We start from the raw sequence: 18,156 nt of genomic DNA on the forward strand, positions 1-18,156 counted from the left end.
TAGGGGTCACATGTGTCTAGGGGTAGGGGTCAGGAGTGCGGAGGTCAGCGAGTCAGATGTGTGGGGGCTCGGGGGGTCACGTGGTTATGTGTGTAGGGTGTCCCGTGTGTCTGGGGCGTGGGGTCAGATGTATGTGGGGTCAGGTTTGTGAGGGGGGTGTGGGGTCAGGTGTGTGGGGGGTTAGGGGATCATGTGTGTAGGGGGTCCCGTGTGTCAGGTGTGTGGGGGTCAGGGGGTCACATGTGAGGCTGGGTGTCAGGTGTTTGGGGGGCAGGTGTGTGGGAGGCTGGGAGTCAGGGGGTCATGTGTGGGGGTCAGGCGGTCTTGTGTGTGTGGGGGCTGGGGGTCAGGTGTGTGTGGCGGCTGGGGGTCATGTGTGTAGGGGGTCACGTGTGAGGGGCACCCTGACCCCCACCTGCCCCACACGTGACCTCCTATGCACATGACCCCGAGCCCCCCACACAAACGTGACCCCCTACACACATGACCCCCACCCCCAGACACACGTGACCCCTACATACATCACTCTGACCCCCGACACACCTTACCCCCACCCGCCCCCACACACGTGACCACCTGCACACCTGACCCCCAGCCCCCACACACCTGACAGAGAGAGAGAGAGATGGAGGGGGGGGGGGGGGGGTTGGGGGCGGGGCCGGGATGCGGGGCGGGGCTGAGCTGATGCTGAGCCGAGTGTCAGCGCGCTGGAGATTCAGGGCGGTGCCGCTGTCAATCAGCAATCGGTCAATCCGCTGTCACCGCCCGGATCGTCTCTGCGCGTGCGCGTCACGCAGGCGCGGCCCCCTCGCGCGGAGACGGTTTAACGTCCGCTCGCCCGCTCGCCCGCGCGCCGCCACCGGTCACCTGACCCTCCAACCGTCATCTCAGGCCGGGCACGCCCCTCTGATCCCATTGGTTGTCGGCGGTGTCCGCCAACTGCCTTAGCCAATGGTGGAGGCCGAGGGGGAGTCCCAACACCGACACACAACAAAAAAAAGACGGACAGACTGCTAGTTAGGCGCTGCCGTTAGGCGCCGCCACGAGAGCATAATAGAGAATGTCTGCAAGATAGCAAAGGATAATCTCTGACCTCCCAGCGGAGCGAGCTGTCCGTCAAGGAATGTTGCCGACTGGCCCACTGCAGACTGCAGGAGTACGTGCTGAGGGACGCTCTGAAGCTTGGTGCAGCCAACGCCAAGGCCCTGTGGGGGAGGACCACAGTCTAGGGTCCTTCCGCTGCTGGACATGGGGGGCAGGGTGTGGGGGAGAGAGACGCCCCTCCAAATAAGGGATATGTATGTAAATGTATGTAAATGTCCAAGTAAATGCCTGTATTGAATATGTAACCTCCGGAAATGTCGGATGGGTTTGTTTAAAAATGATGGTTTGTAAATGATATTTATAACTTGAATAAAGTATTTTTTGATATAAAAAAAAAAAATCTCTGTTTGTTGAGGATGAATCAATTGGAGAGCTGAGCGCTGAGAGGAACAGATGTTTAGTCAACAGTTCGGTAATTCAATGTGCAACTACACAGTGAAATTGTTTTAGCACATATTACACATGCAGGCATTGCCATTTTCAAAGTCTAAATCCGGTCTGCCCGTGAGCTTGATGTGCTGGTGCAGTTCCTGTGAACAGACCTCCCTGTCCTTAACCATCTTTGTGTCCCGCAGGGCACCTCCATCTACCCTGAAGGCGCTGCAGGCATGAACCCAGTTCACCCTCCTACTGGGCCACTCCTCGCCCCTGACGTCTCCAGCTCCCTCCCGGGAACGCCGTCCTGTGAACCTTTGGGCGGGTTTGGGCAGTGTCCTGTCGAGATGAGACGGATTATTCTCCTGTGAAGTGGGACTGGTGGTGGTTATTGCAGACAGATACCTGACATCATGGAGACAGAGCATAGTCTAGGCATGTGATATAATCCTTCTATTCTGGAATGGACACTCCAGGGATGGTGCTGGAATGTGCCATGGGAGCAGTGGGGACTACAGTTTCCAGTAGAGTTGGGACGTTTGTAGTTGGCCCATGAAATGTTTTATTTCCCGTTCCAGCCAGTGGGGATTTGGCAATAGATAACGGTGGTGTAGAAGCCTTTGTACCGGATGGCAAGGTTAGAAACATAGAAAATAGGTGCAGGAGGAGGCTATTTGCCCTTTCAAGCCAACACCGCTATTCATTGTGATCATGGCTGATCATCCACAATCAGTAACCCGATTCAGCTCGATCTTACTCTCTCTTAAATTCATCCAGTGATTTGGCCTCTACTGCCCTCTGGCAGACAATGCCACAAATTCACAAATCTCTAGATTAAAAAGTTCCTTCTCACCTTGTGGTAAGAATAGGGCCAGCAGAGTGGACAGTAATTCCCCATTAGTGGGTATTTTTCCTCTTTCTCTGTGAGTTGAAGCCTCCAAACAGGTGAGGTGTGTATGTTGGGGATTGACCGTGTTTGGTCTGGAATAGTGATACGGTGATCAGGGGTTTGAAAGCTTCAGGGATCTGGCACAAATGATGAATTGCTGCCTTGGATAGATCAGGGATCTTTGGATGTCAGGGCAGACATGAATAGCTAGGTGGACTAATCCTACTTTTATGTTTTGTTAATTTGCAGGGGTATACCTTGTTTGGATGGGGTGTTTTCCACACCTCCGCTGCACTGTAATGCTGTTTGTTGGTTCACAAGGCAATGTCTTTCTTCACATTTAATTGTCACCTGATGGTTCTGTTAATATTGTTTATTTCAGAGCTACAGAGTTTGCGAACGCCTGACGACATCATGGCTGAAAGCGGTGACTGTGGAGGTGATTCAGTGACCTCTACATCAACAAAACAAAAAGGTTTGTGAGCCTTCTGTGAAATGTATATGTTGCCCTGACAGTGCGTGGACACCTGTTGTAAGACATGGAAGTGGGACTAGGGATGGGGGTGAAAACAGAGAGTTGACATCTCCAGGGATATCACCGTTACAGGTGGGCGGATGCAGGAATTGTCTGATATATCAGCACTCTTTTTAGAAACAAATTATTTGATTAGCCGCAAACGTTATAATATCAGAGTCCAGAATCAGATTCTGAGCAGAAATGAGCCTTTGACCCATCTGCCACCTGACAATTTCTCTGCATTAATCCCATTACTGAGCACTAGTAGTCTATCACCTGCGATCCATTTGCATTTGGAATGGACGCCCAGATGCTCCTACAATGTTGTGACAGAGTACCAGCCACCACCTCACCACCTCAGGCAGTGTGTCCTAGCTGCAGTCATCACTACTGAAAGATTCTTCCTGAAAGATCATCCTGTAAACCTCATGGTCCACGCATTAAATCGATGCCCCCTAGTGTTAACCACCTCTACTATGGAGAAAACTATTTTTCCATCAACGTTGCTTCTCGTAGTATTCTGTACATCTATCAGATCACTGCTTGTCTGCCCCAGCTTCAAGGAAGACCACTTAAATCACTCCAGTCTCAGTTGATATTTGAAATATTCATTTCCAAGCAATATCCTGATGGATCTCCTCTGTAGCTTCTCCAGTGCAAAGGCATCCTTCCCACAGTATGGAGATCAGAATTGCACACACTCCTCCAAATTAAGGCTTAATCAACTCCATGTAAATTTGTAACAAGGCCTCCCTGCAGTTGTATTCGATGCTGCAGCTGATGACAAGAATGCTAAATGTTGTCTTCGTGTGCACTGCTGACTTTAGGGATCTATGGATTTGTACGGGTGTTTCTCAGCGGTCTATAGGCCCTGTCATTCATGATGAATATCCTGGTTTTATTTATTGCTCCAACATGCATCAACTTGCCCGTATCATGATTAAATATGAAATGTAATGTCTCCGTCTACACAAATACTGGTTCAAATCCAGTTGCGGGGGTAGAAATGTAAATTTTGGCAGAAAGGCTAAAATCGCTAATACTTGGAACAAAATTATCAGATTATCTCGAAAGTAACAATCATCCAAATTTTATATTGGATATCTGGACATAACATAGCACCTGATTCGAGGGCTTCTACGCTCTTATCAAATTTGTGAACGCACCTCGCAGAAGCTAGGGTAAACACAAAATGCTGGAGTAAAGCAGCGGGTCAGGCAGCATCTCTGGATAGAAGGAATGGGTGACCTTTTGGGTCGAGACCCTTCTTTAGATGCCAGGGATGTATTCCTGTTCTCCGAATTTACTTTTTTAACTATTTACGCATACCGCATCAAGGACATTGGACTTTGTGTAAGGGACTGATGTGCTACAATGCTGCAAACTACATTCTGCACTCTGTATCTTAACCTTTGCTCCGTCTGTTCTTGAGTTTCAACCTATTATATCTGTGTGTGGTATATCTGATCCTTTTGGATTACATGCAAAACCAAGCTTTTCACAGTACTTCAGTACGTGACGTTCATGCACGTCCAGTTAAAACGAATGCACGACTGAGGAGTTGGTGCAAGGGTCGGATAGTCAGATATTTGAACAATTTGGATCTTTTCGGGGAGAGAGGTGACCTGTAGATGAGGAACCTGAACTGGAAGGAGACTAACATCCATCCGTGTGGCCAGTTTTGAAAGTTCTGCAAAGGAGGGTTTAAACTGATTGTCTGGGAGACGAAATCCAAAGTAGTATTCAGACAGTTCAAACTGAGCTGTCAGTGGACGAGCACTTTGTGACCAATCACAACAATTCAATTAGCTTTGAAACCCTGTGTAAAAGAACAGTTCTGGCCTTCAATATAAAATTCTACATTGGGTGGTGACGGTATGAGATAGGAACAGTGATTGGAGTAAGTTGTATGTGGGCAAAGGGGCAGCTGAAAGGGGAAGTCTTTAAATTGTGATAGTGAGATTTCAAGATATGCATGTTGCCAGTGAAGGACAAGTAAGGAACCCTTGATGATGAGAGAAATTGAGGCTCTGGTTAGGGAAAAGGAGACATGGGTTAGGTATAGGCTGCTCGGATCAATGCTTTCCTGGTAGAAGTGTGAGAGATAACTGAAAGGCGAAAATCAGGAATACTTGGATACTTTAGCATACTTAAGAACGAAATCAGTAGGGCAAAAATGTGTGCACAAGGTGGCTCTTATAATTAAGGAGAAGGCAAATATATTTTCCAAGTATATTAAAGGAAAAGGGGTAACTGGAGAGTGAACGATATCCTCAATGATCACGTGTGTGTAGAGCTGCAGGAGATGGGAAAGGTCTTCAATTATAATTCCTCCTCTGTCTTTACCAAGGAGGAAGGCTTGAAGTCTTGAGTGCAGTTGTATTACAGTCGAGGTGGTGCTGGATGTCGTTAACCGTATGAAGATACGTAAATCTCTGGGGTCTGTGATTAGATGTATCTAAGGCCGTTATTGAAAGTTCGAGAATAAATTGCAGGAGCCTTGGCTGAGATATGTGAATCGTCGTTAACCGTCGGTGAAGTGCGGAATATTTGAGGGTAGATAATGCTGTGCTTCTGTTTGAGAAGTGTTGCAAAGAAAAATCTGATAGCTCAAGACTGGGAACCACGTGAAGCATAAACTATAGATGAATAAGCCGAATGTTTGTGGTAAGACAGTTATGGGAGAGGATATAAGATGTATGTGCATTTGAAAAGACAGATATTGGGGATAGTCACCATTGTTTTGGCTTTGGAGGTTTCACGAATTTGAATGGCTCTTTTGAAGATGTACCTGAGAAGGTTGATGAGGGCAGAGCCAGAGACATAGTCTATACAGATTTCAGCATATAACGATTCCCTGTGGTGTGTTAGATCGTATGGTGTCCTCGGGGAGATGCCTAACGGGATACAGAATTGGCTTGATGGTTGGAAACAGAATGATGGTGGAAGATTGCTTTTCGGACTGGAATTCTATGAATGGTGCGCCACTTGGGATCCCTGATGGGCCCAGTACTGTCTCGTCTGAAGAAATTAATTCAATGGGGATGTCAAGGTATAATTAGCATTTTTGGACATGTAAGTTTGTGAAGTCGAACCAGAATATGACATTCACGTTGAAAGGGAGCCCCCTGGAGAGAATCCAGGAGTACAAACAATTCCCCAAAAGATGGCATAACGGGTAAATAGTGGAGAAGGTGGCCTTTAGCACGCTGGGCTGAATGATTCAGGAAATTCAATATAGAAGCTGGAACATATGTTACCGTTGGACAAGACATGGGCCGCACTTGAACTCTGTTCAGTTTAGTCACCCTATTTCAGAAAAGATAGCATTAAGATGGAAGGATGTGCAAATAAGATTTACGAGGATGTACCTAGTACCCCAGGACATGAGCTATAGAAAAAGGTTGGGCAGGCTAGAACTTTATTCTTTGGTGTGCAGGAGCCATTATTATTTGTTCATCTCCAGTGTGGTGCTCTTGGGTCTGTCCAAAAAAACACGTTGTCCTCCCAGCTCAGTTGAAAAGTTCAGGAGGGAATGTTGGCCCATTCCAGATTGCAGGACGACAGGAGAGGAGGGACTCGGCGGGGTGGGGGGAAGGTGATGAGGTAGCCCAGAACAAATGTGGGACCGGGCAGAGGTCCACCGGATACAGAGGGACCAAGGGTAGATCGCCGGTTATAAAAGGGGAAGCATCGGGGAACGGCGAGAAAAAAGGGGTCTGCGGCCACATGCAGCGGCCGGCCTGGTTCACCGCTGCGAGCAGCAGTTAGATCTGTTTGATTAACGCGGTGACTCTTGTGTACTGCCGAGGCGAGTTCTACTCTATGATATTACCGGGTTATGTGCAAAACAATGCATTTCGCTGTACCCAGGGACATGTGAAATTAAGTATGATGACATATTGAGATTGAAGGCTGATTTAATAGAGATGTATGAAATAATGGGGGGAAATAGAAAGTGTGTACGCACAGGTATTTTTCCTCAGAGTTGAAGAATCCAAAGGGAGGGCGCCTTTGATGGGAGGGGAACCATTTAATAGGAACCTGAGGGTTAACATCTTCTCACAGATTGGTGGGCATATGGAACAAGCTGTCCGTGGTAGTAAATTGAAGCGGGCAGAATAATAACATGTCAGAGAGTTATAGAGTGATACAGAGTGGAAACAGGCCCTTCTGCCCAACTTGCCCACACCGGCCAACATGTCCCAGCTGCACCAATCCCACCTGCCTGAGTTTGGCCCATATCCCTCCAAACCTGTCCTATCCATGAACCTGTCCAAGTGTTTGTTAAAAGTTGGGATAGTCCCTGCTCCAACTACCTCCTCTGGAAGCTTGTTCTAGACACCCGCCACCCTCTGTGTGAAAAAGGCACCCCTCAGATTCCTATTAAATCTTTTCCTCAAAAGACATTTGGACAGAGTGGTTTAGAGAGATTATGGTCAAACGTACTGATGGGACTAGCATAGATGGGGCATTTTGGTTAGGTTGGGCCAAAGGGCCTGTTTTCTTGCTCTGTTTCTAAGACGATCATTCACTTCCACTTGCCCCAGAAAGCCAGCTCAAATTGCTACCAGGTATTCCGAACCTGTGGGTCTCGATTTGAAAATGCTCTGCAACCTACACTTAATGGTTTTTTCAGGTGGGAAATTAACTCAAGCTGGCAAGTTCCTCAAAAGAATTTGGCCACGCACCTCTTCAAAGAAAGATGGTCAGAACACAGGAATAACGACAGAAAAGCAAAGTCGGATGGAGAGCAGAACCTCAATGGAATGTGAACCCGCCGAAGAGGAAAGGGAGCAATGTCAGCCCAGAGGGAGAGGAATAGGAGACATGGTTCACAGCCCTGGAACTGACCCAAGTGGCGAAATCCATCATGACCGAGAAATATCAAGCAAGGAATCCTCGAGTCTCATCCAAGGAGCAGGTGAGTGACATGGGTGGGGAGGGAATGCTGCAGAATGGTGAAGACTGCAGGGAGAGAAAAGAGAAAAAAAAACTAAGGAGTTAGGGCGAGGGGAAACAGGAGAGAGGAATCGTGGTGGAACAGTGTCATACTGACTTGGTTAATGACGCTACCGTTTTCTGCGAGGATCAGTTCTGGAACCTCTGCAACTTGTGATCATGTCTATGATTTGGACAAAAACGTAGGTGGTCGAGTTAATAAGTTCAAAAACATTCAAACTATTTGCAGAATTGTGGATCATGAGGAAAGCTGTCAAAAGCTCCACTAGAATACACATCAGTTGCAAATGTGATCTGAATGAAAGCAGACAAAGATTGGATTGTTTTCTCTGAGTAATGAAGGCAGAGTGGAGGCCTAATAGGAGTATAGGATAAAAGGGGCATAGATATTGTCAGTCTTGTTCCCAGGGTGGGGATGACTCTTACTGGGGAGAGGAATGTTTAAAGGGGGCATGCTGGACAAGTTTTTTATGCACACTTTGGTCCGTTCCTGAGCAGGTGGTGGCAATGCTGTTTAGACTGACGCATGACTGACACAGTCAGGGAACAGAAGGATCCAGTCCATGAGCAAGTAGATGGGATTAGTTCAAATTGTCATGATATTGAAAGTGCAGATATGGGGGATCTAAGGGCCAGTTCCCGTGCTGCACTATTCTATGTTCTATGTATCATCTCCAGGTTTGGCTTCATTAATCCAAATCATAAAGTCATGGACTCGTGCAGCAACGAAACAGGTTCTTCGGCCCATGTTGCCCCATCTGTACTGGTCCCACCTGCCTGTATTTGGTCCATACCCTTCTAAACCTTTCTGATCCTTGCACCTGTGCAAATATATTTTAAATGTTGTGGTAGCACCTGCCCCAACTACCCCCTCCGGTAGCTTGTCCCATATGTCCCCATGATCTGTGAAAACATTTTCCCCAGATTCCTATGAAATCTTTATCCACTAACCTTAAATCTATTTTCTCTGGTTCATCATTCCCCTGCTCTGCGTCTAAGACACTATCCACTCCCCTCACGAACTTATCCACCTCAATAAGATCATCCCTCGTCCTCCTGCGCTCCAAAGAATAAAGTCCTCGCATGCTCAACCTCTCCATGTCATTCAGGCCCTCGAGTACTGGCAACATGCTCTTAAAGCTTCTTCGCACCATTTCCAGTTTGGCAACATCTTTCCTATAACAGGGTGTCCAGAACTTAACACATAAACATAGAAAACGTATAAAACGTACAAAATCGGTGCAGGAGGAGGCTATTTGGCCCTACGAGACAGCACCGCAATTCATTGTGATCATGGCTGATCGCCCCCAATCAATAACCCGTGCCTGCCTTCTCCCCATATCCCTGGATTTCACTAGCCCCTAGAGTTCTATCTAACTCTCTCTTAAATCCATCCAGTGATTTGACTTCCACTGCCTTCAGTGGCAGACAATTCTACAAATTCACAACACTCGGTGAAAAAGTTCCTTCTCACCTCAGTTTTAAATGGAATCCCCTTTATTCTAAGAATGTGGCCCTTGGTTCAGGACTCGCCCAACATTGGGAATATTTTTCCTGCATCTCCCTTGTCCAGTCCTTTTATAATTTTATATGTTTCTATAAGATCCCCTCTCATCCTTCTAAGCTCCAGTGAATACAAGCCTGGTCTTTTCAATCTTTCTTCGTATGTCAGTCCCGCCATCCCAGGGATCAATCTCGTGAACCTACGCTGCACTGCCTACGTTACTGTAAATGTGACCTCGACCAAGTCTTGTACACCTGTTACATAACGTCCCAACTTCTATACTCAATATTCTGATTGATGAACCCTGTCCTTCACCGAGGTCCTGTCCTGCTTTGACTTCCCAAAATGCAACACCATGTACTTATCTGTATTAAACTCCATTCAACATTCCTCAGCCCAACGGATGAAGGCCCCATTGCAACACTTGATAACTATCGTACTAATCATGTCTTGTGTACTCATCCAAATCTTTGAGATAAACCACAAACAGCAATGGGACCAGCAACGATCCCTGGGGAACACTACCAGTCACAGGCCTGCAGTCTGAAAAACAAACTTTCATCGTCACCCTCCGCTTCCTATTACGGTCAATTCTTTATCCAGTCACCTAGCTCTCCCTGGATCACTTGCGATGAAACCTTCCAAAGCAGTCTATCATGTAGAACGTTACCAAATGCCCTGAAGTCCATATGTAAAGTCTGCGGCTTTTCCCTTATCAATCTTTTAATTTACTTCAGAAAATTCAATCAGATTTGTGAGACATGATCTCCAATGTACAAAGCTATGCTAACTCTCCACAATCAGTCCGTATCAAACCCAATATGGATATATCGTTCCCCTCAATATTCTCCGTAATTTGCCTACCACAGATGTTAGGTTCACTGGTCTATACTTCCCATGGTTTACCTTGCAGCCCCTCTTAAATGCAGACATGGCATAGCTACCCCCCCAGCACCTTACCTGTATCTAATGATCATTCGTATAGCTGAGCAAAGGCACCTACAATTTCTAGTCTACCTTCCCACACTGACCTCGGACATAACTGATCAGACCCTGGAGATGTATCCACCTTCATACACCTTGAGGTATTCAGCACCTCCTCGACAGTAATATAGACTGTTCTCGACACTTCCATTAATTGTCCCACGTTCCCTGCTTTACGCATATTGCTCAACATTAAACACAGAGGTAAAATACTCAATAAGAACGTTGTACATCTCCTGTGGCTCCACACTGAGATGACCACTTTGGTTTCTAAAGGGCCCTATTTCCCTTAATATAAATTAGAACTTTGAATATCCCTTAATATTATCTGCCAGGGTTACCTCTTGATCCCTGTATACCCGCCTGATTTCATCCTTTGGTATGCTCCTCAATTCCCGAAACTCTTCTGGGAATAGACTTAATCCCACGTTCCTAGATCGATCCCAAGCTGCCTGCGTTTCCCTGACCAGAGCCTCAAATTCTCTCATCATGCAAGCTTTGATGCTCCCACTTGCCTTGCCATTCTCTTTAATATGAGCATACATGCCGAACTCTTGTCACAACATTTTTCAAAGCATCCCAATTTCCGGATGTTCCTTTGACAGCAAATATTTGGAATTTATAAATATATTTAGAAAGTCAAAATCCCCCCAAATGACTACCTTATTAGCCGTATAGCTGCCTGTAATCTCCTGGTATTTGCGTTCCTCCAATTACCGCTGACTATTTCCCCCCGCCCACCCCTCTCCCCCAGCAATTCACATACCCATCAAGGTAATCAGCACCTTTTTAGTTAATCGCTCCACCAATACAGACTTACTTGAACGAACCATGAGCCATATCAATTTATTCACAAATGCTGGGGTAACTCAGCAGGTCAGGCAGCATCTCGGGAGAGAAGGAATGGGTGACGTTTCGGGCCGAGACCTTTCTTCAGACTGATGTCAGGGGGGCGGGACAAAGGAAGGATATAGGAGATCTGGGAAGGAGGAGGGAAAGTTGGAGAAGTCGATGTTCATACCACTGGGCTGCAAACTGCCCAGGCGAAATATGAGGTGCTGTTCCTCCAATTTCCGGTGGGCCTCACTATGGCACTGGAGGAGGCCCATGACAGAAAGGTCAGACTGGGAATGGGAGGGGGAGTTGAAGTGCTCGGCCACCGGGAGATCAGTTTGGTTAATGCGGACCGAGCGCAGGTGTTCAGCGAAGCGATCGCCGAGCCTGCGCTTGGTTTCGGCGACATGAGCCATATCATCTCGGTCTACTGCCGCAACATTCTTCCTAATCAATAAAGTCCTCTTTCGCCCTCGCCTCACTCGCTACATCCTGGAACATTAAGCTGCCAGTCCTGTCCCACTTAGCCAGATTTCTGTAATGGGTACAACATCCCAGTGGCACATACCTATCCACACCCTCAGCTCATCCACCTTACCCCTCAGACCTCTCACATTAAAATAATTGCAATTCAATCAAACAGCCCTACCTCGCTTGTTGTCACGTCTATATTGTCCACCCCCACCCCCCAAACTTATGGGAATCCCACCACGATGGGTCTTCCAGGCACGATGCTTCCTCCTGCCTAATATTACTGCTCTTCCCTGACGAGTCATCGCCTAACAGTCAACATAGCATCCCAGTTGCACACACCTATTCACACCCTCAGCTCATCAGCCTAACATTAATAATTGCAATACAATCATGTAGCCCTTCCTGGCTCGCTGTCATGCCTATTTTGTCAACTGAACTTTCTCTGAAAGTTCGCCTCCTGTTTCTCATCTGCCTCAGTCATGCATTGGATCTCACCCTTCAACCAATCTAGCGTCGATCCACCCACATAGCTGCAGCAAACTGCCGGTCAGGATGTGTAAGAAGGAACTGCAGATGCTGGTTTAAACCGAAGAAAGACAAAAATATGGGCAATTGGAGGAACAGCACCTCATCTTTCGCTTGGGCAGTTTATACCCCAGCGGTATGAACATTGTCTTCTTCCACTTCAGGTAGTCCCTACTTCCCCTCTCTATCCCCTCCCCTTCCCAGTTCACCTACTAATCTTCCTGTCTCCGACTACATCCTATCTTTGTCCCACTCCCTCCCCTGACAACAATCTGAAGAGGGTCTCGACCCGAAACGTCACCCATTCCTTCTCTCCTGAGTTGCTGCCTGACCCGCTGACTTACTCCAGTATTTTGTGTTTACCTTCGATTTAAACCAGCATTTGCAGTTTTTGTTTCCCGAAACAACGGATACAGTAGATAAGTTTGGATGAGGTGCAAATTAACTTTTGCCTAACCTGAAAGGACTGTCGAAGTCCCTGGACAGAGTCGAGGGAGGAGGTATCGCGATAGGTGTTGCATCTTGTACGGTTGCAGCGGAAGGTACCTGGGAGGGGGTGGTTTGGGTGGGAAGGGATAAGTTAAGCAGGGAGTTGCGGAGGGAACGGCCTCTGCGGAATGCGGCAAGGCGTGGAGATGGGAAAATGTGGCTAGTGGTGGGGATACCATTGGAGGTGGCGGAAATTTTGGAGGATTATGTGCTGTATGTGACGGCTGATGGGGTGGAAGGTAAGGACGAGGAGGACTCTGTCTCTGTTGCGAATAGGAAGGGGGGGAAAGGGCGGAGCTGCGGGGTACCGACGAGATACGAGTCAGGGCCTCATCTATGATGGGAGAGGGGAATCCCCGTTCCCTAAACTGAGGACATCTCAGATGTTCTAGTATGGAACACCTCATCTTGGGCGCAGATGCGGCGTAGACGGAGGATTTGGGAGAAGGGGATGGACTCAAAGCAGGAAGCAAGGGGGGAAGACGTATAGTCAAGATAGTTGTGGCAGTCAGTGGGTTTGTAATAGACGTCAGTCAGTGGTCTATTTCTTGTGATGGAGACTGGGAGCTGCCACTCAGGTTATTGGCGTTCCCTTCAGGTTCAGCTGCAACTTATCGCTCTTGTGCAGGTCACGTCTGCCCCAGAAGAAATCCCAGTTGTACAAAATTATGAATCCCTGCATCAGCTCCATTGCCACGCATTCACCTGTCCTTGTTTTCCCTGTTCCTACACTCACTAGCACGGAGCACAAGCAGTACTACGGAGATCACTGCCCTGTATTTTTACATCTTTCTGAACATCCTATGTCATTTGTACCAACATGCACAGTGACTTCTGGCTCCTCACTCTCCCCCTTGAGAATATCAAGTAACCGCTCCGAATCATCCTGGACCCTGGCACCAGAAAGCAATACACAATACAGGAGTCTCGATTGCTTCCACGGAATCTCCTGTCCACCACTCTCCCCTCTCCCCAACAGATGTATACCCTACCACTATGGCTTTGCCAGGCACGGAGCCTCATCCTGCCTGATACTACTGCTCTTCCTTGACGGGTCATCCCCTAACAGTCTCCAAAACTGTTACGTGTTTTGAAGGGGAATGGCCACCTTCACCCTTTGCTAACTAGAGGTCCTGGGGGTCATCCACCTCCATTCATCCTGTTGTTTGGGCATGACCACCAGGTCTTTCGGATGATCCCGGGGTCATCTATCTGCATCTCCAGTTCCCAAATACAGCCTGCAAGGTGCTGCACCTGGACACATTTCCCACGGGTTTAGTCACCAGCGACACCAGCAGTTGCTCTGACATCCCACGTGCTGCAGGAGGAACGTTGCATCATTCCACCTGTCTCTTGGTGGCACTGAAATAAGAACCAACAAGCTCAGCAATATCACACAACTGGCTAAACAGCAGGTTCAACAGACTGTACCTTTATCTGCAGCCCCCTCTCCTCAGACTCCTTGCCGAAGACTCATGAGCTGAAGACTCACACTTGCCCTCTACACAGCACATTACCTCTACACAGCCTCTCTACCAACACAGCCACTCCCAACAGGCCGCTTCGCTGGATCTTGCTTTTTTATTAGTTGCTCAATCAGCCAATTTCGATGCTCCAAACAATTTGCGCGCCATATTTTCAAGTGCTCTGCTAAACTGCGAAGTCCTTTTATCCGCGTCATTAATATAGGCTGTAAAATAGGGAGACCCAGCACTGGCCTTTGCAGCATCGGTCTAGTTATTGACCCATTTATCCAAGTGAATGGGCTGCCACACAAGTCAGGCAAGTGGTCAGTGTTATCCTGGATGGTGTAGGAGCCGCAACGTCTCTTGACGTGTCCCTTGTGGTCCATGGGGAAAGGTTTGAATATGAAGAAGCGAGTCTCTCAGTGCAAGATTTCAATACTGTTATACCACCAGGCCACAGGTTGGAAATGTCTGATTCAGTTTAGTTTCTGGATCAATATTGACATTCCACGCCCCCTCCCACAAAACCTACCCGCTCCCACCCCCAACATCACAGGAGCTGGCCAGAATTGACTGGAAGGAGGCCCTAGCAGGGAAGACGGTGGAACAGCAATGGCAGGTATTCCTAGGAATAATGCAGAAGTTGCAGGATCAATTTATCCCAAAGAGGAGGAAAGATTCCAAGGGGAGTAAGAGGCACCCGTGGCTGACAAGGGAAGTCAAGGACAGCATAAAAATAAAAGAGCAGAAGTACAACAAAGCAAAGAAGAGTGGGAATCCAGAGGATTGGGACTCTTTTAAAGAGCAACAGAAGATGACTAAGAAGGCAATACGGGGAGAAAAGATGAGGTACGAGGGTAAACTAGACAATAATATAAAGGAGGATAGTAAAAGCTTTTTTAGGTATGTAAAGAGGAAAAAAATAGTCAAGGCAAATGTGGGTCCCTTGAAGACAGAAGCGGGGGAATTTATTATGGGGAACAAGGAAATGGCAGATGAGTTGAACCGGTACTTTGGATCTGTCTTCACTAAGGAAGTTGCAAGCAATCTCCCAGATGTTCTAGTGGCCAGAGATCCTAGGGTGACGAGGAACTGGAGGAAATCCATATTAGGCAGGAAATGGTGTTGGGTAGAGTGATTGGACTGAAGGCTGATACATCCCCAGGGCCTGATGGTCTGCATCCCAGAGTACTTAAGGAGGTGGCACTAGAAATTGTGGACGCATTGGTGATCATTTTCCAATGTTCTATACATTCTGGATCAGTTCCTGTGGATTGGAGGGTAGCTAATGTTGTTCCACTTTTTAAGAAAGGAGGGAGAGAGAAAACGGGAAATTATAGACCAGTTAGTCTGACGTCAGTGGTGGGGAAGATGCTGGAGTCAATTATAAAAGAAGAAATTGCGGAACATTCGGATAGTAGTAACAGGATTGTTCCGAGTCAGCATGGATTTACGAAGGGGAAATCATGCTTGACTAATCTTCTGGAATTCTTTGAGGATGTAACTAAGAAAATTGACAGGGGAGAGCCGGTGGATGTGGTGTACATTGACTTTCAGAAAGCCTTTGACAAGGTTCCACATAGGAGATTAGTGGGCAAAATTAGAGCACATGGTATTGGAGGTAGGGTAGGGTACTGACATGGATAGAAAATTGGTTGACAGACAGAAAGCAAAGAGTGGGGATAAATGGGTCCCTTTCAGAATGGCAGGCAGTAACTAGTGGGGTACCGCAGCTATTTACGATATACATTAATGACATGGATGAAGGGATTAAATGTACCATTAGCAAATTTCCAGATGATACAAAGCTGGGTGGTAGTGTGAGCTGTGAGGAAGATGCTATGAGGATGGAGGGTGTCTTGGACAGGTTGTGTGAGTGGGCGGATGCATGGCTGATGCAGTTTAATGTGGATAAGTGTGAGGTTATCCACTTTGGTGGTAAGAATAGGAAGGCAGAGTATTATCTGAATGGTGTCAAGTTAGCAACAGATCCGGGTGTCCTAGTGCATCAGTCACTGAAAGGAAGCATGCAGGTACAGCAGGCAGTGAAGAAAGCCAATAGAATGTTGGTCTTCATAACAAGAGGAGTTGAGTATAGGAGCACAGAGGTCCTTCTACAGTTGTACAGGGCCCTGGTGAGACCGCACCTGGAGTACTGTGTGCAGTTTTGGTCTCCAAATTTGAGGAAGGATATTCTTGCTATTGAGGGCGTGCAGCGAAGGTTTACTAGGTTAATTCCCGGAATGGCGGGACTGTCATATGTTGAAAGGCTGGAGCGACTAGGCTTGTACACACTGGAATTTAGAAGGATGAGAGGGGATCTTATCGAAACGTATAAGATTATTAAGGGGTTGGACACGTTAGAGGCAGGAAACATGTTCCCAATGTCGGGGGAGTCCAGAACAAGGGGCCACAGTTTAAGAATAAGGATTAGGCCATTTAGAACAGAGATGAGGAAAAACTTTTTCAGTCAGAGAGATGTGAATCTGTGGAATTCTCTGTCTCAGAAGGCAGTTGAGGCCAATTCTCCGAATGCATTCAAGAGAAAACTAGATAAAGCTCTTAAGGATAGCGGAGTCAGGGGGGTATGGGGAGAAGGCAGGAACGGGGTACTGATTGAGAATGATCAGCCATGATCACATTGAATGGCGGTGCTGGCCTCCTCCTGCACCTATTGTCTATTGATAGTGGTGGATTGTGGTTCACAGTTCACTTCGCAATCTTTTCCTTCTTGTGTTAATCATTGTTTAATCGCACTATTATTATTCGGTTTACTGCAGAGCAGCAGAATATGGTAATACCTATCCACACAATGGCAGAAGATGGAAACAGGACTGCGGCTCCAGTGACCCCAACAACAAGGACGGACACAGGTGTGTTGCAGAATTCTTCAAGATGTAAATGTTGTCTTGATATCCGGTTGCATCTAATGCATGGTCGACAGGTCCGAAGGATAAGGGATTAAGAAAGGGATTGAGAAAGAGAGGATGCTACCCTGCTGGCGGTAGTTGAAAAGACAGAGGGAGTGATCGTAGAGGCGATGAATCATCTTCATTGAAGATTCAGATGTGCATTCATGCAGTGACTGGGGAGAGGCTTTCTGAGAAAGTGAAGAGTATAAGATGGCGCATAAAACATGGCAACTTTTGTATCTGGACTCTGTGCAGTCTGCACTGTTAGAGTTATTATGGTCAAGTTGTACCTCAGAGACATAGAGGCATACGGTATGGAAAAAGGCTCACCTTGGACATGTCAAACAACATGGCCGATCTACTATAGTCCCACAAGCCTGTGTAAGACCCATGTCCCTCTAAACCTATCCTATCCATGTACCGATTTTGTCATAAAATCCCCTACTCCACCTGAAACCCATGTCATTTGTTTCTTGATTCTCCTCCTCTGGGTAAAAGACTGTGTGCATTGATCTATTATTCTATATAACAGATAGTGTATCAATTCTTCTCCTGATCCTCGTGTACAGGAGGATGGTCACTGAACTTGGGTACACATGACAAAGTATCCATTGAAGCCAGGGAGCATGAGGCCACAGAGAGTGGAGTGAAGGTGGGTGGTTCATGCATGTGGAAGATAATCCTAGGAAGATTATCTGGCATCAACTACAGGGTTGCCTCAGGCGATAAGTGCATCTGCACCTCTTCATCAGTGCATTCGTTTAATGTACGTTTTTTTTGCTGTGGTCTGTTCTCTGTCTGAACACCGGCTATGGAGATGATCACACTCCCCCAGTGCCCACTCTTCCCGTGTCCAACGCTGCCCCATCCCCCTGGGGCCCATGTTCCCTGGTCACACCGTCACATCCTCCCCGGGTCACACGCTGTCCAACTCTCCCCTGCTCACACGTTACCTCAGCCTCCCCGATTCTTCAGACTGATGGCAGGGTTAGCCGTAAGCTGGCAGAGAGGTGCGGCAACACAAAGCCTGGCAGTGAGATGGATGTTATTGAGGAGGGTTTTTTTGATAGGTAGGTGGTTGAACAAAGGCTAGAGATGAAACATCAAGATGTTAGGCAGAA

At 47.2% G+C, this 18,156-nt stretch overlaps 1 protein-coding gene across 1 annotated transcript; it reads left to right on the forward strand.

The window, feature by feature from the left end:
- The first annotated feature begins 663 nt into the window (after positions 1-663).
- On the forward strand, positions 664-17,635 carry LOC144589895 (uncharacterized). Its single transcript, XM_078394877.1, has 5 exons — positions 664-928; positions 2,751-2,843; positions 7,525-7,809; positions 16,904-16,996; positions 17,568-17,635. Exons 1-5 carry the CDS (start codon positions 664-666, stop codon positions 17,633-17,635), a joined length of 804 nt encoding a protein of 267 aa, XP_078251003.1.
- Positions 17,636-18,156: the final 521 nt, after the last annotated feature.

Source organism: Rhinoraja longicauda, unplaced genomic scaffold (assembly GCF_053455715.1).
Source record: "Rhinoraja longicauda isolate Sanriku21f unplaced genomic scaffold, sRhiLon1.1 Scf000086, whole genome shotgun sequence".
Lineage (NCBI taxonomy): Eukaryota > Metazoa > Chordata > Chondrichthyes > Rajiformes > Arhynchobatidae > Rhinoraja > Rhinoraja longicauda.

Coding starts and splice junctions, on each gene's coding strand:
- LOC144589895 (XM_078394877.1), top strand. CDS start 664: ATGCGGGGCGGGGCTGAGCTGATGCTGAGCCGAGTGTCAGCGCGCTGG. Junction 7,810..16,903: donor GAGTCTCATCCAAGGAGCAG/GTGAGTGACATG, acceptor GGTTTACTGCAG/AGCAGCAGAATATGGTAATA. Junction 16,997..17,567: donor AACAACAAGGACGGACACAG/GTGTGTTGCAGA, acceptor TCTATATAACAG/ATAGTGTATCAATTCTTCTC.